Below are 26983 nucleotides of genomic sequence, written 5' to 3'. Positions count from 1 at the left end.
GACATGTCCCCCATTATAGGAAATTGAAACACCAGAACTTCACTTACCAAGGGGAGACGAGGAAGTCAAGATGGAATCCAATGAAGTATCTAGTGTGATAGAGACTCCCACTCCCCCTACTAGTACAGCAGAGAGAGAGACTGTTCCTGAACTAGAGCCTGAACCAGAACCTGATCCAGAGCCTGATTCAGAGTCTGAACCTGGATCCAGATGTAGTTTCTGGGGGAACAGAACGGGGACCAGAGCCACTGGAAAAGATCTACTCCAGGTTGAGACGGAAGCTATGCCCTCCAAAAAGACTGACGTATGATACATTTGGAGAAAATTCTGACAAACTTATACCACTCAATGTTCCAGTCAAGCACTTGCCTCCTTTATTGAACCTTTAGTAAAGGATGACCTTGATCCACCTCCTGACACTACTGGGTGGGCCACTAACTTGTTATTGGCCTGTCACAAAATGAATATGACTTCGCTTGATAATGTATATAATTTACTGTTAGAAGATCCTTCTTTGGGTCAGTTGTTGACTGTTGCAACTTCTGTTTTGTCAGATGATTAATCCTCCATTTGCTTATGATACACTAAGGTGATCCCACAGGTTGTGTTCTGTCTTCAGGGACCAAAGTGGGGGGAGGATGTAGCAGTATGGACTACAGTTGCAAAGTACAGTGATCCTCCAGGATTTCTATGTATCGCATGTCCCTCTAGTGGCCATCGTTACTGACATCATATTTGTGAGCCAAACCAAAGGGATTGTGGGGATAGTAGTCCCTCAGAATGGCAATTGCTCTGAATGACTATACACCTGACTACATATCCCAGGAATCTTTGCTATCATCAGGGAGATTGCTGGGGGAGCTATAAAAGAAGTCAGAGACCCGCCCCACTCTCTCTTACTCCTGGGCGATGGACCTCTCCATGCATAGAGAGCGAGGTCGCGGCCTGCCACACGCTGTTCAACATTCCAACCCGTATCAGAAGGGCCTAACATTGCATGCTGTTCGTCAGACATACATCCAGCACCACCGCGGTCATCCGACAATCCGTGCTTCAAGCCTCGCGCCGGGAGATCATCACAGTGGATCCACTGCACGAGCGTCGCTCTGGAAGCTGCTCTCCAGAAGGCATTGAATTGGCCTGGTTGTTGGTGAGAGGGCAATTGCCCACTTTTGCAAACCCTTCCTTACTATTTCATTGGAACATTGTGTACAGACAGCTTTACCTTGGCAATACGTTACTGCAAAAAAATGAGAGAAAATATTCAGCGCTGACACACAAGGACACAGCTAAAAGTAAACTGTTAGCTGGCACTCAAGGTTAATTCAAACAATACCTCAAATAGACAGCATAATAAAACAGTACTGCACAATTCATAAATGTCCATTAAAATGCATAAATATGTAAATATCAAAAAAAGTCACAACTGGTACATGTGGAGACAGCGTAAATCACTAATGAGTGCGGTGACACACAAAATTGATGAAAGATCCGGTGACTGTGATCCTTCCACCACAAATACAGATGGCCTCTCACCTCCAAAATTCAACCTGAAACAGGTCACAAAGCAAGACACAGATCACCAGGCAAACACATCCCAAATCTCAACTCCGGTTGCCATCCTCAGATCCACACTCACTGAGATAGTCAATCATGTATATATAAAATAGAACAAAGCGATCTATAGCTCTCCGTTTAACATGTTTATTAATAATAAAAGAAATAACAAATGTGCACTTACATTACCACTTCAGCCCCGGAAGAATTTACCCCCTTCCTGACCAGAGCACTTTTTGCGATTCGGCACTGCGTCGCTTTAACGGACAATTGCACGGTCGTGCGACATGGCTCTCAAACAAAATTGACGTCCTTTTTTTCCCACAAATAGAGCTTTCTTTTGGTGGTATTTGATCATCTCTGCGATTTTTATTTTTTGCGCTATAAACAAAATAAGAGCGACAATTTTGAAAAAAAAACGCATTATTTTTTACTTTTTGCTATAATAAATATCCCCCAAAAATATATAAAAAAACATTTTTTTTCCTCAGTTTAGGCCGATACGTATTCTTCTACATATTTTTGGTAAAAAAAAAAAATAGCAATAAGCGTTTATTGATTGGTTTGCGCAAAAGTTATAGCATTTACAAAATAGGGGATAGTTTTATGGCATTTTTATTAATAATTTTTTTTTTACTAGTTTTGGCGGCGATCATCGATTTTTATTGTGACTGCGACATTATAGTGGACACATCGGACATTTTTGACACATTTTTGGGACCATTGTCATTTATACAGCGATCAGTGCTATAAAAATGCATTGATTCCTGTGTAAATGACACTGGCAGTGAAGGGGTTAACCACTAGGGGGCGGGGAGGGGATAAATCAGTACTAGGGAGGTGTTTCTAACTGTAGGGGGGTTGGGCTGTGTGTGTCAGTACACTGATCTCTGCTCCCGATGACAGGGAGCAGAGATCGAGTGACACTGTCACTAGGCAGAACGGGGAGATGCTGTTTACATCAGCATCTCCCCATCCCTGCTCTCCGTGAGATGATCGCGGGTATCCCAGCGGCGATCGAGCGGCGCGCACGCAATGACATGGCGGGAAATTCAAATGGACGTACCTGTACGCCCATTTGCCCAGCTGTGCCATTCTTCCGACGTACATTGGCGTGCGCTGGTCGGGAAGCGGTTAAGCTGCACTCAGATCCAAGTGCGGGCACATAAGCATGTAGTATTATCTAACCACCGAGATGGCCGCGGGTGACGTCATGCATGACACCTGACCCCCGTACGCGTTACGTCCGTAGGCGGGACTTCCTCAGCGCGAGGCAGGAATTGGCCTGGTCATTGGTGAGAGGGCAATTGCCCACTTTTGCAAACCCTTCCTTACTATTTCATTGGGACACTGTGTACAGACAGCTTTACCTTGGCAATACGTTACTGCACCTAATTTTGAACACTGTACCTAGACATCTTTAGCTTCTGCAATTTTTCAAGAAATTCCTTTGCTTGTTACTACACCTTATTGGATATAGTTAATGAGCTCTGACTGCCAGTGAAGACCATCAGGCCTGAAACGGGGACATTGATGTCATTACGGCCTAAAGGCCCTTCATACCATTTCTATTAGGCATGATCTCTCATTAGGATTAAAGGTTAATAGGCCGGCCTGGGTTCCACCTTTAGAAGTTTGCCAGTATAAATACTTAAAGCAGAGTTCCACCCAATTTTGAGAGGTGGTCTTAAACAAAAGACCACATGTGCTTGTCCCAGAAGACAAGCTGGCCATTCACAAAGCGCCGCGCGACTCGCGCATGCGCAGTCAGAAACCAGCAGTGAAGCCGCAAGGCTCCACTGCCGGTTTCCCTTAGTTGGAATGGCGGTGCCATCCCAATCCGATGAACGTATCGGCCTCTGGGGGGCCGACATCGCGGGCTCCCTGGACAGGTAAGTGTCTTTATTAAAAGTCAACAGCTACAGTGTTTGCAGCTGCTGACTTTAAAAAAAAAAAAAACATTTTGGCTGGAACACCGCTCTTAACCTTTGCTTATCCTTTCAGGTTCAAGAAGTATTCTACTGTACATATGTGTATATAATATAATGTTTATCTACAAATTATCTTGCCTTGTGTTATTCTAGAGGGATTCCTCTGCTGAGCTAGGACGGTTAACCAAAGCTCAGTAGATCTGTGAATTGTTCCAGTAAAAGTTAATAGAATATATGAATAGGAAGAGGATGATGGGATTTTTAGGGTGCCAGGAATGAACCAAGAACAAACCGACATCAGGATATCACCATACAGTAACCATATTGTAGATGAACAGCAGTATTTTCTTGCTCTACATGTTTCACCATACAATGGCTTCCTCAAGAGATAAGTACTGCAAGTATGGTCACTATGAATTAAAAACAGTATATTAGAGATATACAAAATTGATGTATATAAATATAACATCTCAATACAAACAGTATACAGATCAGAAAATACTCAAAAAGCAAGGTGGAACCAAAAAGCCAAATTCCGCATAACCCTACCTGATATAATAAATATCCTATCAATAAAGGTTAGCGGCTAGAGGAGATATCTGGTACACCACAGAGTACCATCTGGTACACCACAGAGGGGGAAATAGGAACTCCGATGGCAATAGGCCTGTGAACATGGGAAGATATCATTTAATAGACTATAAAAACACTTTTTGCTTTATTAACTTAAGGTGGTGCAAAGATGTCTTAACCCAGAGTGTCAGATGGGTTGGAATGTTCACAAGGTCATGAGGGTGCAAATGAGCAGGTAAATCCAAGCAGTCCTCAAGGGGGTCGTGCTATATTTGTATTAACTTGTATTAACTCGGGTATATCAGCTGGGGTTTGACCGGGAAATCACTCTTCAATCCTTCACCATGAGAGAGACACTGCATCACTGGTTTCACATTGTTCTTTAAACATGTAAGGTAGGCAGGAGTGCTTTGTGAATCAACTCACACTTTTTTCTCATTTCCTGTTTAGGGTAATTTTATTTATTTTTATAATATATATACAGTGGGGCAAAAAAGTATTTAGTCAGCCACCAATTGTGCAAGTTCTCCCACTTAAAAAGATGAGAGAAGCCTGTAATTGTCATCATAGGTATACCTCAACTATGAGAGACAAAATGTGGAAACAAATCCAGACAATCACATTGTCTGATTTTTGAAAGAATTTATTTGCAAATTATGGTAAAAAATAAGTATTTGGTCAATATCAAAAGTTCATCTCAATACTTTGTTATATATCCTTTGCTGGCAATGACAGAGGTCAAACATTTTCTGTAAGTCTTCACAAGGTTGTCACACACTGTTGCTGCTATGTTGGCCCATTCCTCCATGCAGATCTCCTCTAGAGCAGTGAGGTTTTGGGGCTGTCGCTGTCCCTTTGCAGAAAAACAGCCCCAAAGCATGATGTTGCCACCCCCATGCTTCACAGTAGGTATGGTGTTCTTTGGTTGCAACTCAGCACTCTCTCTCCTCCAAACACGACGAGTTATGTTTCCACCAAACAGTTTTGGTTTCATCTGAGCATACGACATTCTCCCAATCCTCTTCTGGATCATCCAAATGCTCTCTCTAGCAAACCACAGACGGGCCCGGATATGTACTGGCTTAAGCAGGGGGACACGTCTGGCACTGCAGGATCTGAGTCCCTGGGAGCGTAGTGTGTTACTGATGGTAGCCTTTGTTACGTTGGTCCCAGCTCTCTGCAGTTCATTCACTAGGTCCCCCCGTGTGGTTCTGTTTTTTTGCTCACCGTTCTTGTGATCATTTTGACCCCACGGGGTGAGATCTTGCGTGGAGCCCCAGATCGAGGGAGATTATCAGTGGTCTTGTATGTCTTCCATTTTCTAATTATTGCTCCCACAGTTGATTTCTTCACACCAAGCTGCTTGCCTATTGCAGATTCAGTCTTCCCAGCCTGGTGCAGGTCTACAATATTGTTTCTGGTGTCCTTCGACAGCTCTTTGGTCTTCACCATAGTGGAGTTTGGAGTGTGACTGTTTGAGGTTGTGGACAGGTGTCTTTTATACTGATAACATGTTCAAACAGGTGCCATTAATACAGGTAATGAGTGGAGGACAGAGGAGCCTCTTAAAGAAGAAGATACAGGTCTGGGAGAGCCAGAAATCTTGCTTGTTTGTAGCTGACCAAATACTTATTTTCCACCATAATTTGCAAATAATATTTCAAAAATCAGACAATGTGATTGGATGTGTTTCCACATTTTGTCTCTCATAGTTGAGGTATACCTATGATGACAATTACAGGCCTCTCTCATCTTTTTAAGTGGGAGAACTTGCACAATTGGTGGCTGACTAAATACTTTTTTTCCCCACTGTATATATATGTTCACACCAACACAACACACATCTTTACGATAACCTTTTTTAATTTTTTCATTCACATACACTTTTGTTCAATTTTTTTTCCACTTTTTCACTATTTATTAATTTCACACCCCACTCACCATACAATCATTATCTTCCAGATTGGTGGGGATTGTTATTAGATCATCTATCCTCTCTGGGATTGCATTGGGATGACCTGGCCTGCCTACGAGCTGACCCCCTGACTTGGTTTGGGTTTCCTACCTCAGCCCTGGGCCGGGCATTTGATGGGGACCCCCTCTCCCACACCCTCCGTCCTCACATGAGCCAGTTCAGTTCTTGGGCTGATCTGTAAGTATTAGTATTAGTATATCTAAACACTCTACTACTAGGGAATTTTTTTGTATTGTTCAGAAAGTTTTCCCTCCCTCATTTTTATGAAGGGTTTATTATATTTATATATCTGATTTTTCTGTACTTACAGTGAATGAATGTTTGAATCCATACTCCTGATGAGTGAACGTGATTCATGAAACGCGTAGAGTTTTTCTATTCATGTGATGCCAAGACAGTTTGGCTTTTATACAGCATGTACAGTACTCATCTATGTATATGTACAATATGGATCATCATTGTATACAGTGTATGTGTTCATGGTATATTTTTACCAATATGTCAGCCTTTGTATATGGTAATGCTTATGTTTTGAAAACATTATCATGTATTTCTAGACCACGGAATTGCCTTTGATAAAATAAAGGCTTTATCATATATTTACTCCATACACTCATTTTTGCAGCAATAAGCCTCATTTAAAGTCCCATTCTTTTCTTTTGTTTCTACTTCATATAGCCAGGGATGGAGGCCTTTTACTGTGGACAGGTCAGGTCACACTTTTCTCTTTATACATTTGTATTAACTTTATTGCTATCACAAGGGATGAACAACATCTATTGTAATAGCATGGGCCGTGACAGGTCCTCTTTATGGAGAGATCTGGGGTCTATTAGACCCCAAATCTCTCCTCTGACCTCCAAAATCGGTCTGATCGGCTGTTTTCCTGGCTGCTAATGGACAGGTGAATAAAGATCCAAAACCAGAAGTGACAAAATCCTTGCCCCTACAGTTTCCGGGGTCACAGAGAGGAAGGAACAGCATCAGTTCCTCTCTCTCTGTGTAATGCCGCCATTCCTGCATCGCTCCCAGGCTCTGCTGTAGGCGGGATCCCCTTCCGTCACCCGCAGAAGTGATTGAGTGGCTGTTCAGCTATTGGAATCACTCCTATCTTAACCGCTTCAGCCCTGGAAGATTTTACCCCCTTCCTGACCAGAGCACTTTTTGCGATTCGGCACGGCGTCACTTTAACTGACAATTGCGTGGTCGTTTGATGTTGCACCTGAACAAAATTGACATCCTTTTTTTCCTACAAATAGAGCTTTCTTTTGGTGGTATTTGATCACCTCTGCGGTTTTTATTTTTTGTGCTATAAACAAAAAAAGAGCGACAATTTTGAAGAAAACTCAATATTTTTTACTGTTTGCTATAATAAATATCCCCCAAAAATATATAAAAAAAACAATTTTTTTCCTCAGTTTAGGCTGATATGTATTCTTCTACATATTTTTGGTAAAAAAAATCGCAATAAGCATATATTGATTGGTATGTGCAAAAGTTATAGCGTCTACAAAATAGGGGATAGTTTTATGGCATTTTTATTATTATTTTTTTTTTTTTTTACTAGCAATGGCGGTGATATGCGATTTTTATCGGGACTGCGGCATTATGGCGGACACATCAGACAATTTTGACACATTTTTGGGACCGTTGGCATTTTTACAGCGATCAGTGCTAAAAAAATGCATTGATTACTGTAAAAATGTCACTGGCAGTGAAGGGGTTAACCACTAAAGGGCGATCAAGGGGTTAATGTGTTCCCTATTGTGTGTTCTAATTGAAGGGGGGAGTGGACTGTGTAGGGGAGATGACAGATCGCTGTTCATACTCTGTATGAACAGACGATCTTTCTGTTCTCCAGTCAGAGAACCGGGATCTGTGTGTTTACACACACAGATCCCGGTTCTCCGTGTGCCCCGAGTGATTGCGGGAGCCCGGCAGTGATCATGACCGCCGGGCACTTGCATCGGCTCCGTGGGCGAGCGAGGGGTGCGCGCGCGCCCCGCCGGAGGCCAAATATAAAAGCAATGTAACATGACGGCGATTTGCGCAGCCCGGCCATGTTGCCGCAGTACAACTGCGGCGGCTGGTCGGCAAGCGGTTAAAGGGAAACGCCGGCTGCAAATTTTGATACCAGGATGATGCCTATGGTCGGCAAGTCGTTAGGCTGGCCAACTGGGTCTCTTTGCCCCATATGGGCACTGTATTCAGAATTTTGAGATGTCACGTGTGGTGACATGAATGATAAAGTGTAGAAATGGCTCTATTCTACTCTTAATATAGGGTGATGAAAAAGAAGTGCCTAACAGTTTACTGTACTTTTGGTTTGATTCTAGTCCTGTACAGAAGTATTAAGATGTCAAAAATAAAATAAGAGTTGTCACATGCAGGAGAGAGGAATGCCCATAGCGTGATATTGTTTTATAAAAGCCTTTATTTATGATAAAAATATATAGATATATACTCACATTGAGTCAGAATTTAACATGCAGCAGTGAGATAGGCTAAAAACGGAGCCGGCGCTGTATACAAACAATCGCCGCTCTGACCGGCAGTGATGCAACGACGTACGGTACCCTCTACGCGTTTCGCCATCAAGACGTCATCTGGTACGTTGTTGCATCACTTCCGGTCAGAGCGGCGATTGTTTGTATACAGCACCGGCTCCATTTTTATCCTATCTCACTGCTGCATGTTAAATTCTGACTCAATGTGAGTATATATCTATATATTTTTATCATAAATAAAGGCTTTTATAAAACAATATCACGCTATGGGCATTCCTCTCTCCTGCATGTGACAACTTGGGAGAAAGCCAGCTTTTGATGTGCAGACCATCCAGCACGTCACAGTGAGCTACACAGTGGCTAAAACTGTGAATGTCTAATACCCCTGGAGGGTAATGCTATCTGGTGAGTGCAATATATTATCAGCACGGAAAAGTCACCTGGCACTATTGTCACCTGAGAGAAAATAACCAGCACTAAACCCAAACAGTCACTGAACACAGTTTGAAGCACAAAGTCACTTTAATCAATGATACTGTATATCTTTTAAAACAGTCGGACTATTTTTTCACAATCAATATTCAATCATTTACTATGGAATATTCACTATTTGTGGTTATATGTTTATGGTTTGAATGCCGACACAGAGGATCAAACACACTTATCATTTTGCTTGTAAAAGGTTTCTCTTTAAACATCCTCTATTTCCCAGAGGGTGTAACACCTTCAGTTTATTGCTATTTTTTATTTTTATTTTATTTATTTTTATTTTTATTTTATTTATTTTATTTCACTATATCTCTGTCGCATGATTTTTTCAATTTTCAATCCATCACTCTGACACCCACCAGAGGGTGTAACACACCTACCCATTTTAGTGGTTTTTGGCATAAGTTTTATCAGTCTAACACATAATCTTATATTGCTAGGAATATTAAATTGTACCACTTGTGTTAGGCAGGGGGTATAACACATTTTACACCAAATCTTCTAAGTTTATAGTTGGTCTAAAATCCGAACTCCACCATAACACCACTACATTAATACCTTTAACCTAGGTGCCTGACCCATTAAGGCAGAGGGTATAACACAGGTTTTCACAGTTCAAATTTTTTCTTTTTATGAAAAAATTCTGGTTTACTCTTATTTTATTTTTGACATCCTAATACTTCTGTACAGGACTAGCGTCAAACCAAAAGTACAGTAAACTGTTAGGCAATGCTTTTTCATCACACTATATTAAGAGTAGAATAGCGCCATTTCTACACTTTATCATTCATTTGTGTACTCCAACTAGGTGGTAGTCAATTCTCCTCTTTCTTTCCTACACATTTCTATACACAAACATTTCTTTATATATTTCCTACTCCTCTATATTCCCCTTTTTTTTTATTATTGTAGCACCCATTTGCTGGACCTTATTATTGTAGCACCAATTTACTGGACCTTATTATTAGGGCCACTTTCTTTTCTCTTGACAGATGCCGTAGCGCAGGGTCGCCTATTATTTCTCACATGTGGTGACATCTCAATGGATTATATACAGCGCCTTGAAAAAGTATTCATACCCCTTGAAATGTTCCACATTTTGTCATGTTACCGCCAAAAATGTAAATGTATTCTATTGGAATTTTATGTGATAGACAAACACAAAGTGGCACATAATTGTGAAGTGGAAGGAAAATGATAAATGTTTTTCAAAATTTTTACAAATAAATATGTGAAAAGTGTGGTGTGCATTTGTATTCAGCCCCCCTGAGTCCATACTTTGTAGAAGCACCTTTCGCTGCAATTACAGCTGCAAGTCTTTTTGGGTATGTCTCTACCAGCTTTGCACATCTAGAGAGTGAAATTTTTGCCCATTTTTCTCTGCAAAATAGCTCAAGCTCTGTCAGATTGGAAGGAGAGCGTCTGTGAACAGCAAATTTCAAGTCTTGCCAAAGATTCTCAATTGGATTTGGGTCTGGACTTTGACTGGGCCATTTTAACACATGAATATGCTTTGACCTAAACCATGGGTCTCAAACTGGTGGCCCTCCAGCTGTTGCAAAATTACAAGTCCCATGAGGCATTGCAATGCTGACAATTACAAGCATGACTCCCACAGGTAAAGGCATAATGGGACTTGTAGTTTCGCAACAGCTGGAGGGCCGCCATTTTGAGACCCCTGATCTAAACCATTCCATTGTAGCTCTGGCTGTATGTTTAGGGTTGTTGTCCTGCTGGAAGGTGAACCTCTGCCCCAGTCTCAAGTCTTTTGCAGACTCTAACAGGTTTTCTTCTATGATTGCCCTATATTTGGCTCCATCCATCTTCCCATCAACTCTGACCAGATTCCCTGTCCCTGCTGAAGAAAATAATCATGGTGTGTGTTCAGGGTGATGTGCAGTGTTAGTTTTCTACCACACATAGAATTTTGCTTTTAGGTCAAAAAGTTCAATTTGGGTCTCGTCCTACCAGAGCACCTTCTTCCACATGTTTGCTGTGTCCCCCACATGGCTTCTCGCAAACCACAAACGGGACTTCTTGTGGCTTTCTTTTGACAATGGCTTTCTTCTTGCCACACTTCCATAAAGACCAGATTTGTGGAGTGCATGACTAATAGTTGTCCTGTGGACAGATTCTCCCACCTGAGCTGTAGATCTCTGCAGCTCCTTAAGAGTTACCATGGGCCTCTTGGCTGCTTCTCTGATTAATGCTTTCCTTGCCCGGCCTGTCAATTTAGGTGGATGGCCATGTCTTAGTAGGTTTGCAGTTGTGCCATGCTCTTTCCATTTTCAGATGATGGATTGAACAGCACTCTGTGAGATGTTCAAAGCTTGGGATATTTTTTTATAACCTAACCCTGCTTTAACATTCTCCATGACTTTATACCTGACCTGTCTGGTGTGCTCCTTGGTTGGCCTTCATGATGCTTTTTGTTCACTAAGGTTCTCTAACAAACTTTGAAGGGTTTCACAGAACAGCTGTATTTATACCGAGATTAAATTACACACAGGTGGACTCTATTAACTAATAAGATGACTTCTGAAGGCATTTGGTTTCACTAGATTTCAGTTAGGGGTATCAGAGTAAAGGGGGCTGAATACAAATGCACACCACACTTTTCACATATTGATGTAGCACCCTGGAGTTTAGGCAGGGTTGCTCCTCACAAATTTACTTGTCAGGAGTAGTTATCCTGGTTGATTGATAGAGATCCATTGATTTCCCCCGAAAGTTTGGCCTTGTTGCACTTTTCTCTTCTACCACTAGGTGGCAAGTAACCTTTACACGTCTAATGGACTATGTTGTGTGTACTATCAATGTGGGGAAGAACCAACAAGTCTCACTGCTCAGGGGAGAGGATCAGCCTGGTCTTTTGACACTTTTCCGCCAGCGCTGTGAGGGTTAATACAGACTCCAAAATGGACTCCAGCACAGTTTTGGGCCACAGCATGAAGAAGGTGGGCGCCACAGTTCCCAGAGAATAATTGCACAAATCCGTTGGCAGGGGGAGGAGCTCTCGCTCTGCAGAGGAGGATAAGGAAGTGCTGCCATGTGTGTCTGATTGTGGGTTGGAGAGGAAGATGGTGCAAAAGGTATGCTCAGGGTGTTTGTTTCGGTGCGAAACCTGTCCTGACTGACACCAGAGCGTGGTATACACTGAAGGGTGAGCTTGCCCTAGATACTGCTGGAGGCTTCGAGGCTCTGGGACTGATTTGTGGGAAATGTTCCGGCCTGACCACGCAGTTGAGGCCTTGTATCGTCTCTGGACGCTGCGGAGAGCAATTGTTTGAGGTTAACTCCCCAACTCTACCTCCGCTGATCCTACAAGTGGATTGGGACAGGAACGTCGCTATCCCATCTGGGAGTGATATCCAGAGCCCACCGGCCATCACCTGAGTTGTACAGGAAGCTGTTGTCCCTGCTGCAGTGATTATCCTAGGACCCAGTGCACCGATCGCTCACTGAGGCCGCGGTTGGGCCCAGCTGCTGGCTCTGATGTGCGAGCCACCCAGGAAGAAAATACCAAAGCTGAGTAGGCCAACAAGGAGTGAGAGTGGTGTACCTGTGGGGGAAGTGATGCCAGTGGCTGTCAAAGGGGATGCTCTACCGTTTCAGATTCAGATATTTCGACTGATGGTCTATCGGAACTCTTTTCTGACACATTGTCTTACACTGGAAAGTGGGGTGAGAGTGATAAAGAGCTAATAAGCAATGTGCAGGAGGATGAAACACCTGTTACTACTACTGCTAGTGTGCATATTACGCTGTCAGCCAATGCAGCTCCGCTGATCAGCATCGCCAGGTCCGTTGAGGAGGACCATGGGGTTCAATGGGTCCCCAAAGTCCGCCCTAGCACGCCCATGCCCAATGCTAAACCAGACCATAAGCCTGATGTGGTCGCTGGGTGCTCGGTTCAGCGTGCTCCAGATGCCTGGGTTTGGGGATTCCAAGACCCTGCCTCGGCTGTCCAAGATACAGAGGGTAATAATCAAAAATGTGGCAGAAGACTACGGGTACTTATACCCCTATATTTCCCCTCATCTGGAAGAGATCTCAGAAAAAGAAATTTAATGGGTGGATGAAGCCGTGCGCGGGTTCCTTCAGATCCCTCTCAAGACAGATTTTCTGAAGCTGTCACCTAAGATGTCCGGGAAGTACCTGTCAGTGTTGGATACCTGGGATTTACGGCAGGAAGATCAACCTAGATGATGTTATCCGACGACCAGACAAAAAGGAGCTCAAGCGATTTGTCACCATGTTGAATAAGAAGGGAGAGTCTACAAATTTGCCCGACCCCAGGTACTACTGGTAAAGTGTTGATAGAAATGGTATCATTACCACTTGGATTACAAATATGTGTTGTGTGATGTCAAGGACGCTATGCTGACAGCCATTTCACACATACATTTAAATTGTTGCTAGTGGAGAACATTTCAGAGAGCTGTACTGCTTGGACTATGCTGGACTGAATGCTGCTGGCAGATACATGGAGTGCCCATCTGAGCAATGTTGGCTAAAGTTTGAAGTTGTTGGGGTGATTCACCCCGAAGGGCAACCTGTGATCTTCAGCAGGTTGTTGCTCCTAAGTGAAAGAAAAAAATCTTCAAAGTCCCCAGCTGTCATATGGACAGACTGAGGATGTCTTTGCAAGGGGACCTATGTTCTAAAGTGTGGTCCCTTGCACTAAGGCCTGGCTGCTTGATGTCTGGAATGTTTGGCCTAATAAGGTGACTTCTGAAGGCATTTGGTTTCACTAGATTTTAATTAGGGGTATCAGAGTAAAGGGGGCTGAATACAAATGCACGCCACATTTTTGACATATTGATGTAGCACCCTGGAGTTTGGGCAGGGTTGCTCCTCACAAATTTACTTGCCAGGAGTAGTTATCCTGGTTGATTGATAGAGATCTATTGATTTCTCCCTAAGTTTGGCCTTGTTGCACTTTTCTCTTCTACCACTAGGTGGCCGGGTACTTGGTGATACTAGATATGAGAAGGGCAATGCAAGGTCAGGTTATGGGTATATGGGGTATCTCAGCCAATGGGCAGAGTTTTCTTGAATCCCTTGGCCTGCTGGGAGAGCCTATATATTCGGGTGGAGTCAGGTGATCTACGTTCTGTGCCACCTGGATGGCTGTCTGGGTAGACGTGTGTTGTATTGCCTGGGCTGCTAGGCCGGAGATGGGGCCTATTCCGGGCACATCTGGCTGCTACGCTGTCTGAGGGCCTATTCAGAAGCAAGAGAGTAGCACAGGGTTGGGACTGCGGCTTGCAGTCCAACCAGAAGTGACGGTTCTGCCGGCCAGAGTACCTGTCGCGGTCGGAGGTAGAGGGGAAGCTGTCGCCAGTAAGAGACTGTCCGCATTATTACCAGGGACCACAGTGAGTAACTGAAGCAAGTACCGAAGCACCATTCTCACCAACCGGGGACGGGGAAGAATCGGGAAACTTCAGTTGGAGTCAAGCCAGGGACCAAGCAGGCCAGCGGGGGTGAAGCTTGAGAGGTATCTAGAGTGCCAAGCTAGGGACCCAGCATAGAAGCGGGGGTGAGGCTTGAGGAAGATACCACCGTGAAGATTGGAGGAGCTCAAGGGATTCAGTGCCAGTGAATCAGTGGGTCTAGTGAAAAACCGGGAGCTCGGTGGGCTGAAGAACTACAAGGAGTGATTGTAGTGAAAAAGAAAGGAACTGTTAACGTTTGTGTTAGGAACTTTTAAAGACTGTTGCCATAGGAGACAGCATTCCTATACATGGAGATGTGGCGTCTTGCTGGGTGCCTTTCCCTGCATGGCTATCCTCCTATCCAAGTCTCGGAGTCTGCCAAATAATCTTGCAACTACCTAAGGGTGTCCTGACCCTAACCCTCTTTCCCCCCAAAAGATTGTTAAGAGAAATAAACTTTCTTTTGCATTCAAGAAGTGTCTGGCGCCCAATAACTTTAACTACTCTGCACCCACCATGCCTCACAACCCACCACATACAGAAGGATGTTGGCTATCTCTGGCCCTGGAGGTTCTCATTAGACCAAAGGAGGCCCAGGACCTTGTTACATTTATTTGTAAAAAAAATTAGGAAAACCATTCATCATGTTCCTTTCACTTCACAATTATGTGCCACTTTGTGTTGGTCTATCACAGAAAATCCCAATAAAATACATTTACGACTATAGTTGTAACATGACAAAATGTGCAAAATTTCACCAGTATATGAATACTTTTTCAAGGCACTGTATATGTACAAGCTATTGGGTATTGAGCACAGGTATATCTTATTTCTATTGCATAGTCCAGGTCAGTTACCATACCTGCACCTTTAGCACCCCTACAACGTGTGTGTATCTGCCCCATATTGGCACTATATCCACTACTGCATTAGAATTTTGAAGAGTAGAGTAGGGACTGGCCAGTGAGGGAACACTGACGCAGTTAGCCAGCTTAAACATGTACAGTATTACAATGTACTGTATGTGAACTAAAAATCCCTGTTTTTGTACAAATTTTGCCAGGAAGACTGCATAGCAGTGTGCAGAAGGTTCATCCAGAATTTTTTGTGACAATAGGACAGGTTACCAGGACACCCATCCAGTTTGATTCACCTATCTCTTCTGTCATGAACCTTTCAAACAGGGTCTTCTTAGGACACCTCCCCCTCCCCCCAACCCCAGTAATAATTATTATTATACAGGATTTATATAGCGCCAACAGTTTGCACAGCGCTTTACAACATGAGGGCAGACGGTACAGTTACAATACAATACAGGATAGGGTTGTATTCTTTGCAGTTCCTCCTGAGCCTAAACAGACACACTTTTGCCAGTCGGCAGCGTGGTGCTATGTTTTATCTAAAAACGCTGCAAGTACCTGTTGATCCTGTCATGAATCCAGTGATTGCCTAACTTCCTGTACATTCTGCTGCACTGAAATCTCAAGCAGTGCTATCAGCCATGCCCCTGTCGACTAAAGCTTACCCTGCTAACCACTGTTATGAAAATGAGCAGAGAGGGAGGTGTTCTGTAGTCCAACTCAGGAGTAAACAGTTTAGAATGACAATTCTGATAATTCATAGATACAGTACAGTGAGTAAACATTTTTACGCTAGGACAGAAAGTGTGTTATTTGTATGATCAACATGTAAAAATAATGATAAAAAAGCTTAAAAAAAAAGAAAAGAAAACTAATGCAGCCACCACATCTAAGTACTGGTAGACTGCAAAATATTATAGTTGTGAAGTCTACCATTTAGATATGCTTTAAATTGGTTGTAAAGGCTGAATGCATTCAGCTGTAAATCAAACTCTGTGAGCAAGTGGCTGGGCCGAGCTGGCCTATCTGTGTCAATAGACTCCATGAGTGCCCCCGTAGAAAGTGACTTTCTATGGGGGCACTCACCAAGGAGGAGGAGCCAGGAACACCAGAGAGGAACCCAAGAAGAGGAGGATCAAGGCTGCTCTGTGCAAAAACCATTTCATAGAACAGGTTCAATATTACTTTAAAGAGTATTTCCATTTTTGCATTTTGAGAAACCCCAGCATAAGTTAGTAATGTACATTTGTAATGTACAGCATTCCTTAAATTAATTTGAAAGATATTTCTTCTTATTCTAGTTGTTTTTACACGTGACTCTATAGGCACCTTATATTATTTATTCATACCTTATATACAGTGCATTAACACTATATTGCCAAAAGTATTGGGACGTCTGCCTTTACTTGCACGTGAACTTTCCCAGTCTTATGCCCCGTACACACGGTCGGACTTTGTTCGGACATCCCGACAACAAAATCCTAGGATTTTTTCCGACGGATGTTGGCTCAAACTTGTCTTGCATACACACGGTCACACAAAGTTGTCGGAAAATCCGATCATTCTGAACGCGGTGACGTAAAACACGTACGTCGGGACTATAAACGGGGCAGTGGCCAATAGCTTTCATCTCTTTATTTATTCTGAGCATGTGTGGCGCTTTGTGCATCGGATTTGTGTACACACGATCGGAATTTCCGACAACGGATTTTGTTGTTGGAAAATTTTATAGCCTGCTCTCAAACTTTGTGTGTCGGAAAATCCGATGGAAAATGTCCGATGGAACCTACACACGGTCGGAATTTCCGACAACACGCTCCGATCGGACATTTTCCATTGGGAAATCCGACCATGTGTATGGGGCATTAGTCCGTAGGGTTCAATATTCAGTTGGCCCACCCTTTGCAGCTATAACAGCTTCAACTCTTCCGAGAAGGCTGTCCACAAGGTTTAGGAGTGTGTCTATGGGAATGTTTGACCATTCTTCTAGAATCACATTTGTGAGGTCAGGCACTGATGTTGGATGAGAAGGCCTGGCCTGCAGTCTCCACTCCAATTCATCCCAGAGGTGTTCTAACGGGTTGAGGTTGGCACTGTGCAGGCCAGTCAAGTTTCTCCACCCCAAACTTGCTCATCCACACCATATTGCCAAAAGTATTGGGCCACTCCCCCCCCCCCAATCAATTTGCTGGAGGGGGGAATATGATGTTGGGTTATTTTTCAGGAGTTGGGCTGGGCCCCTTAGTTCCAGTGAAGGGAACTCTTAAGGTATCAGCATATCATGACATTTTGGACAATTTCATGCTCCCAAGTTTGTGGGAACAGTTTGGGGATGGCCCCTTCCTACACAGATGAGTGAGTTTGGGGTGGAGGAATTTGACTTTCCTGCAGTCCTGAGTCCTGACATGTTGAAACAGGAAGGGACCATCCACAAACTGTTCCCACAAAGTTGGGAGCATGAAATTGTCCAAAATGTCTTGGTATGCTGACCCCTTAAGAGTTCCCTTCACTGGAACCAAGGGGCCAAGCCCAAGCCCTGAAAAACAACCCCACACCATAACCCCCCCTCCACCAAATGATTTGGACCAGTGCACAAAGCAAGGTCCATAAGCGAGTCTGGGGTGGAGGAACTTGTCCTGACCTCAATCTGATAGAACACCTTTGGGATGAATTAGAGCGGAGACTGTGAGCCAGGCCTTCTCATCCCAACATCAGCGCCTGACCTCAGAAATTTGCTTCTGGAAGAATGGTCAAACATTCCCATAGACACACTCCTAAACCTTGTGGACGGCCTTCCTAGAAGAGTTGAAGCAGTTATAGCTGCAAAGGGTGGGCCAACTCAATATTGAACCCTATGGACTAAGACTGGGAAAGTTCACGTGCGTGTAAAGGCAGGCATCCTGATACTTTTGACAATATAGTGTACAATGTACCACCCAAACCTTGAGATCTTTAACACTTTGTTAAGACAGACAGTGTGCACATATAGTAAACAATTGATGTTGAGGGTCTGCCAGCACAGTTAGGACAAAGTTAATTAAACGTTAAAGTAGGACCCCATTCACACTTGTGCAACTTGTCATGTGACTTTGGACATCAAAATCGCATGACAAGTCCTACCCCATGTTTTCCAATGATAACCATTCATATATGTGTGACTTAAAGTTGCAGCGACTTCAAAGTAGTTTGTGCACTACTGTGGTCCGACTTTCATGAAACTTGAGGGTCATAGGCTTCAATTTTAACCCTCAAAAGTTGCATGAACGTTGTACCTGAATGTTTTACATGCAACAGTGGGTCCAACAAGTCACATCCAAGCCGCACCTATCCAAGGTTGCATCAAAGTTATACTCGGAAGTCATAAGATTTTGTGTTGTACAAGTGTGAATGGAGCCTAAAAGGCTGAGCGGCATTTTTTTTTTTAATTATGCTATGTGAATAGGAACATGTAAGAAATATAAAGTAATTTTTTATCCCAATTGGGCTGTCAAACTGGTGCTCAGCTTGAAATAAAAGAGCCTCGGTGATACTAGTAGCCCTTGTCCTTACACCAAGAATTAAAGAGAATTCTACATGAACTTATATAAAAACATTAATGGGGCTTCTGACTAAAGTTTAGTGTGGGCAGGCTAATAAACAGTATGTCTCATAGAGATAGAATACCAGAGATAAAAGTAAGACTGCATTGAAAAATTGTGTATTTTTAATTAAAGGTCAAACAAAAAATATATTTTTAAAGTTATTTAATATAAAAATATCTCATACACATATTACTTGAGATTCCAACATATAAATTACATTCTCAAAGCGATGAGGCACAGTGGACTTTATCTACATTAACAAAGAAAACAACTTCCGGAACTATTTGGGTCTGTTGATTCAACCAATGTTTTGGTGTTGGGTGGTTGTTGGCAGACTGAATCACCCACCACCTTATTTCACCCTTTGAAGAGATCTCTTGACTTTGCAGTACCACCTATGTGCCAGGTTAGCTAAGAGGAAGCCTTACAACTTATTTTGGAACTTTTTTTTACAGTATGGATAATAAAAATGGAGGAGTGCAATTTTGGGGAGCAAAGTAGGTTTTATATATTGCTGGGACCCCCAATAGGTTTGTGGGGAATCACACCAACCAATAGGTCAATATATTATTACTGAGGAACAGCTGAAACCCTTAGAAAGCAATCACTGGCATGGCAAATATGTGTATATTTGGCTATAGACATTAGACCTTCCTCACAAACTGGTCTAATAACACAGTATTTTACAACAGTCTGGGTTTGACAAAGAAAAAAAAACCCTACCCTACCCTACCATGGTGTGACATAAATTTACACCAATCCTCTTTCTCTCCACAGCATTCCCTTTAAGACCCAAAACTTATGAAGGACAGACAGCTTTGAATAAGCATGCAGTTGTGTTTGACTGCATTGTGCCTTTCTTGCTCTACAAAACTAGAATCATTCCAGGGCGCTCTCTTGCCTGTCCCATAGGTCAAGTGAAACACAAAACGTTCAGGCAGCCATAATGCACTACCCTCTAATCGAACACACGTGAACCGAGCTAATTAGTGTACCACTTCAGCTCCATTTTTGAGAGAGTGCTTGGTATGGATCAAAACCCCCCTACCAAGTGCTGACCAGGTCTGTCCCACAGTTGGGTGTAAATATAAGAGGACAACATAAACAAAATAATTTAAAATGCATGTACTTAAATCGGAACTCCCCGCAAAAGGAGAAGTTCCTCTTTAAGTCCTCCTCCTGCCACAGGAGGATGTGGATGGCACTGTATCCCAGGATTTGTGGCTGCTGAATTTTTTTTTTTTTCCAAAGTAAACAACCTCTTTAAATAACAGCCTTAAATCTTATATCTTATCAATCATTCACAGCAATCTCTCTCTCTCGCTCTCTCTATATAAAAATCATCTCATACACCCCTCACATTTTTGTAAATATTTTATTATATCTTTTCATGTGACAACACTGAAGAAATTACAATTTGCTACAACGTAAAGTAATGAGTGTACAGCTTGTATAACAGTGTAAATTTGCTGTACCCTCAAAATGTTAACAAAAGTGAGTACACCCCTAAGTGAAAATGTCCAAGTTGGGCCCAAAGTGTCAATATTTTGTGTGGCCACCATTATTTTCCAGCACTGCCTAAACCCTCTTGGGCATGGAGTTTATCAGAGCTTCACAAATCAGAGTTGCCACTGGAGTCCTCTTCCACTCCTCCATGATGACATTACAGAGCTGGGGGATGTTAGAGACCTTGCGCTCCTCCACCTTCTGTTTGAGGATGCCCCACAGATGCTCAATCACCTTTACCCTCAGATTCTTTAGCAAGGCAGTGGTCATCTTGGAGGTGTGTTTGGGATCGTTATCACGTTGGAATACTGCCCTGCGGCCCTGTCACCAAAGCAAAGAGATCATGCTCGGCTTCTGTATGTCACAGTACATGTTGGCATTCATGGTTCCCTCAATGAACTGTAGCTCCCCAGTGCTGGTAGCACTCATACAGCCCCAGACCACCACCATGGTTGACTGTAGGCAAGATACACTCGTCTTTGTACTCCTCACCTGGTTACCCCCACACTCTTGACACAATCTGAACCAAATATGTTTATCTTGGTCTCATCAGACCACAGGACATGGTTCCAGTAATCCATGTCCTTAGTCTGCTTGTCTTCAGCAAACTGTTTGCGGGCTTTCTTGTGCATCATCTTTAGAAGAGCCTTCTTTCTGGGAAGACAACCATACAGACCAATTTGATGCAGTGTGCGGCATATGGTCTGAGCACTTACAAGCTGACACCCCACCCCTTCAACCTCTGCAGCAATGCTGACAGCATTCATACGTGTATTTTCCAAAGATACCCTCTGGATATGCCGCTGAGCACGTACACTCAACTTCTTTGGTTGACCATGGAGAGGCCTGTTCTGAGTGGAACCTGTCCTGTTAAACCACTGTATGGTCTTGGCCACCGTGCTGCAGCTCAGTTTCAGGGTCTGGGCAATCTTCTTATAGCGTAGGCCATCTTCACGTAGAGCAACAATTCTTTTTTTCAGATCCTCAGAAAGTTCTTTGCCATGAGGTGCCATGTTGAACTTCCAGTGACCAGTATGAAAGAGTGAGAGCAATAACACCAAATTTAACACACCTGCTCCCCATTCACGCCTGAGACCTTGTAACCTTAACGAGTCACATGACACCGGGGAGGGAAAATGGCTAATTGGGCCCAATTTGGACATTTTTACTCAGGGGTGTACTCACTTTTGTTGCCAGTGGTTTAGACATTAATGGCTGTGTGTTGAGTTATTCTGAGGGGACAGCAAATTTACACTGTTATACAAGCTGTACACTCACTACTTTACATTGTAGCAAAGTGTAATTTCTTCAGTGTTCTCACATGAAAAGATATAATAAAATATTTACAAAAATGTGAGGGGTGTACTCACTTTTGTGAGATACTGCGTATATATATATATATATATATATATATATATATATATATATATATATATACACACACACACACATATACATATACACACACACACATGCACACAAGACCTTTTATACACTCTGATTGAAGCTTCTGGGAGTCACTGCTCTGACTCGTTCATTTTCAGGTGTAAATTTCTGCTTGAGCTATTAAACACTGTTAACAATGGGATTTTAACAACAGAATGTAAGGAGACACAAGTGTGACAATATATAATATTAATATATATAATTTTTATATGCAGCATTTCAGATTTACCTAACTGGAAGAGGAAAAAAGTTTTTTTCAAATATTTTTTTATTTCAGACCATAATAAATAAAGAACGTTTGTACAAAAGCTCTAATTCCTTTTAAGGGGGTGCTGGAAGGAAAAATAAGGATTGCTATGAGATTTATTTTACAAAGTAGAGGGGTTTATCTTAATAATTTGAATGTCTATACATTTAATAACCTTACTGGAAGTTTTCATAAAAGTCAATTAGGCAGTTCTGAAAATTTTATACGACCATTAGTGTTACAAAGATAAAAATCTGATATTATGTTGATATTATAAAATGGCAAAGATCGGCACATGGAAAGAAAGAAACACGTTCAAATAAACACATTATTTCCAAACTTTTTTTGTAATTGTCAACCAACATTGCCAAATATATCTTGACAATTTTATCAATTGTGGTTAAGTGGCAGTCTGAATACTCTACAGTCATCTTCTTGTCCATGATTACTCTGTTTGTTCTAAAATTATATTAATGTCATCAAAGTCTAATAATGCTGTGACTTGTAGCATTCATTCTGCACATTTACTCAATTACCTCCTCCTCTGCATGAATTATGGGTATAGGATAGTGTATATGGAGGTTTTAAGAAAAATGTTTCTATTGGTTGAACCAGATGGACTTGTGCCTTTTTTTCCCCAACTATGTAACTATCTGCCAGGCTGTGCAGCAGGCACCCCAAATTGGCAATGCTTACCACCAGTGTTCCCTCACCATTCCAATAATCCCTGTAATTCTTATTAATGTTTTGACTTTTTTTGAAACTAAGTCAGTTAAAGTGAACCTGTACTTTGCCTGTACTTTACTTCCAGTTTAAATCAGCTAAGTGAATTCAAAGTGCTTTAAAGAGATGTGAAAAGGCTTATAGTTGGTGACACCTCCCACAGAGTCAGAGCTATAGCTTTGCAATCAGAAGAAAGCATGAGCTATACTGATTACAGGACTATTGTTCCAACTGAGCAGGAGGTGTGGCAGACCTCTGCAGAGAGACCACTTCTTCAGCAGAGGACAAGAGTTTTTTCTCTCCAACATCTTGGCAGAGGACAGGCTAATTATTCATGCTGTGGCTGCATTTAGAAAAAAAAATGTACAGCTTTTGTTTTGATTTACCTGGAATGTATTTAACTGATCTAAAGTTAAAGTTCAGTTGGGCTTCAATAGCTAACTCCAGCCAAAGCGTTTTTTTGAGACCTGTCACCTAAACAGGAAATGAAGGAAAAATTCACCAGTGGAAAAACAGACAGCAGAAAATAAAATAAAAATCCTAAACACTTTAGCAGTCTGGGACACCTATGGGTGCCCCAAGGAGAGTAGTAATGCGGTGTGCATAGAATGCTGCAGCGAACAGTGGGTGTGACCAAATTGCTTTTGCATCCCCCTGCCCCCCCTGTGATGCCGGACCTACCCCCAGACAGCCGTCCACAGCTGCTTTTTTGTGTGACTATCTGGGTTACTTGGGGAGCCAACCCCTGGTCTAAATAATGTGTCTGGGATTCAGTCCGCCTGAAACCCAGGCACAAGATTCAAAACCCTGTCCTTTGCTGGTGTAAGAATTAAAGTGTTTGCTATCCAAACACATCATATTCCTGATATGTGCCTGCTGTACCATGTACTTGTTTGAGAAAGTATCCTTTTCTTTTTGTATGGTTTCTTTTATGTGAAATCCCTGGTGCCAGTCCCCTTCCTATTAAAAACTGACCACACTAAGCAGTAGAACAAACTGTGGTCAGTTCTCTAGCTATGCTGGGAACTTAGTGTGCTCTCCTCCAATGACCAGACTTGTCCTGACATGCACCGCTGCACAGCCATTCACTGTGAAGCTCAGTGTGCTGCTGCTTCTCCTCCCCCCAGCTCTTATGCAAATGAGAACAGAGAGAATGTGATCAATCATAAAAAAAGGGGAAAAGGGTATTTATTATGTTTTGTTTTATAATTATACAAAAATGTTTTGCCTTTCATTTCTATTTTAAACTGAATGTGCCGTTTTACAAGGTGATAGTTTACAATCACTTTAATATCAGCTGCTGCTACTGAGAAAAGCTGCGCTACTTGCCCACCCTCTTCTGCCCTCTCTGCCATTCATATTGCTCATATTACTATTGTCACACAATGCATCCCATTCAGTGAATGGGCACTGGAGATCTTGTCATTCAACCGCTCCTCCTCTATTCACAGAACGCATTGTGGGAGTGTAGTAACACATGCAACATAAATAGTGGATAAGGCAGAAGGGCATGGGAGAGCAGTGCAACTTTTCTCAGCAGCAGTCGCGGCTGTTAAGCCATACAGCATTGGAAGATAGCTTCTCAGGGCAGTATTCAGCGGCTATGAAGGTGACACTGCATGGAAATTTTTTACCAGAAGCGGCCACCTGCAGGTAATGGGGTACACACCATTTTACATAACTAATGTGTTGGGTGCTGTATTCAGAAAAAAAGTGAAGTGAACCTGTACTGAACACAGGTTTACTTTAAATTGGAATGTCATGCCATACCAAACAAATTTTTAGTATGCTCCCTCCCCCTCCTATGCTGACTAACCTGTGTAAGTAAGATATCCTGTATATACTTACCTATTTTCAGCTTTCTTCAGTCCAAACATATGATCCTGCTTCCATGTGTCAGTCAGTAGGGGAGAGGAGGGATCGCCAACAACTGACAATGTCGCCGCTCCCAGGTATTCTCAGTCATTGTCCTCTCCCCTGCAGCCACCACTGGCTGACACAGGGAGATCATATGCCTAAACCAGAGCGGCATTAAAATAGGTAAGTATGCACATCTTTCTTACACAGATTAGTAAGCATAGGGGGATTTTTAAGATTTAGGTATAGCCTGGAATTCCAGTTTAAAGATAAATTCCAGGCTAAATACAATTTAATATATTATTTAAAAAAGAAAATATTAATGTAATTGACCCATTTGTATTCAAATTAACTAACAGGTTTTTCTACTTTTTTTGCACAATAGGAAGACGCTAACATGCTCTCTAGTCACAGTCGCACATTATAACACTGTCGGTCACCTTTAACAACCATTTCGATTTGGCTAGTTGATGGCTGCTGTGGGTAACTGCGCTTTCAATGTCACTTATAGATTTACTAAATAAGTCCAAATAAGCTCAATAACTATTAAATTTCAATTGAAAAAAAAAATTATTCTAAAGTGCCTTGTATTGTTTGGTACTGCCTATCACGCAGTTTCTGAGACTATGTAACCTGACAAAATGTATATATTTTACAGATAGGAAGATCAGAAGCTCTATTTTAATATGCTAGGCAACATATGTATTAATATTGATATCTGTGAAAGCTATCCTGTAAACAGTAAAAAAAAAAAAAAAAAAAGGAGACTACATATATTTAAGACTATGAATTATTTTTCTAATTAAATAAAATGACATTCATTTAATATTTTATCTAATAGATTTAAATACTAAGTTTAATAATGGTAAAAAAAATGGTCTAAATTCCATAGTTAATAATAGAAAAATTGTTTCCCTTTTATCAATACTTTAATCAAAATTTTCCTACAATTTTATATATATATATATATATATATATATATATATATATATATATATAACATCAATGCAGCAAAATATTAAACCTTTAGTTCTGCACTTAGACAGAAAAAAATGGTAAATAGGTTTATTTTCCAAGTTAATTCTCCTTTAATTTAATTGTTGAGTGTTCTATTATTGCTGGGAAAGGGTCGATTTATTTTTATTAAAACCGCCTGAAGTTAGGCTTTAAGAGTTAAAGAAGCTGTGTGATATTAACTGTAAATTTATTTTGACATTTTTGCAAAGCCAAATGTTTTAATGACTTCTATATTCTGCATTGTACAAATGTCAAACACTTAATAATAAGCAAGCAACATAATCTGACAATAAAGGATTCTCTTCTTCTCACTAGCTATTAGGTGGCTTTCTGGCAAGTACTTCTCTACAGGGTCCACCTTGTCTGTTGTTAGACCCCCTCTTTTTTACCCCAATGTTTATGTTACGCTGTAAAACTGTCAGCTTCAGAGCTGTCCAAAATGGACACTACGGAGGACACCTTGCAGCTCTGATTGCATCATCACTCCCCTTGCAACCAACTATGCATTATTTCACAACTCTTCTAAGCTATGTATACTTGATTTGAATTTCCACTTTTATGGTGAGAAGTACACATAAATGATAATGATACTAAAAAATAAAATAAAAGTAACTGCGATGTGCAGTTACATGCAGTTTATTGTACTTTTATTATTTTTTTTAGCTTTCATAATCACTTACAATCATAAATCTCAATGACCTAACACAATTAAATGATTTGAAACCAGTCAAGAAAAATCCACATCCAGATACATGCTTCTTCAGTGAGAATGGACTAGTCTCTGCTCTTATACCACAAAATTACTGACCAAGAACTTTGTGTCCAGTGGCACATGAATGTATTTAAATGTTTTTGCCTGGAATGTTCCTGTAATTGTTTATCCCCTAGCAATCCTTGTTCAGAAGGGTTGATGTAGGGCAGCCAATGACTAGAATACAGGCCCCAACTGTCCATGACCTGCTGGCAATAGAAGATTGTACATAGGTTTCTTGGTTGATTATCTGCAGGAGCAACTCTCTACAGACATGTTGGGGTAGATTTTCAACACCACATTTCGGCTTTCATCCAAGAAAAGAACACTGAGAGAACTCATTTTGTCAGGTGTACAACAGGGCTCTGGGACTCCAGGTATTATCCCTACAGCCTTGACAATGCTCTGAATGGTTGCATGGTTTGAAGGTCGGACAACCTGTTGGGAAAAATAAAACAGAAGGATCAGAGTATATCTGCTAGTGAAATTCCAATGTTCTTGAATAAAAAACTGTCTAACAAT

The 26983-nt window shown here is 41.8% G+C and overlaps 1 protein-coding gene across 1 annotated transcript in view; it reads right to left on the bottom strand.

The window, feature by feature from the left end:
• Window positions 1-22050: 22050 nt before the first annotated feature.
• GDF10 (growth differentiation factor 10) overlaps window positions 22051-26983 on the bottom strand; it is a 38428-nt gene continuing 33495 nt past the window's right edge. The window contains exon 3 of the mRNA XM_073597281.1: window positions 22051-26899. Coding sequence (XP_073453382.1) covers window positions 26708-26899 — 192 coding nt within the window. The 3' untranslated portion in view covers window positions 22051-26707. The remainder of the gene's footprint in view (window positions 26900-26983) is intronic.

This window comes from Aquarana catesbeiana, linkage group LG08 (assembly GCF_042186555.1).
Source record: "Aquarana catesbeiana isolate 2022-GZ linkage group LG08, ASM4218655v1, whole genome shotgun sequence".
NCBI lineage: Eukaryota > Metazoa > Chordata > Amphibia > Anura > Ranidae > Aquarana > Aquarana catesbeiana.
This window is presented reverse-complemented; position numbering and strand designations above follow the sequence as displayed.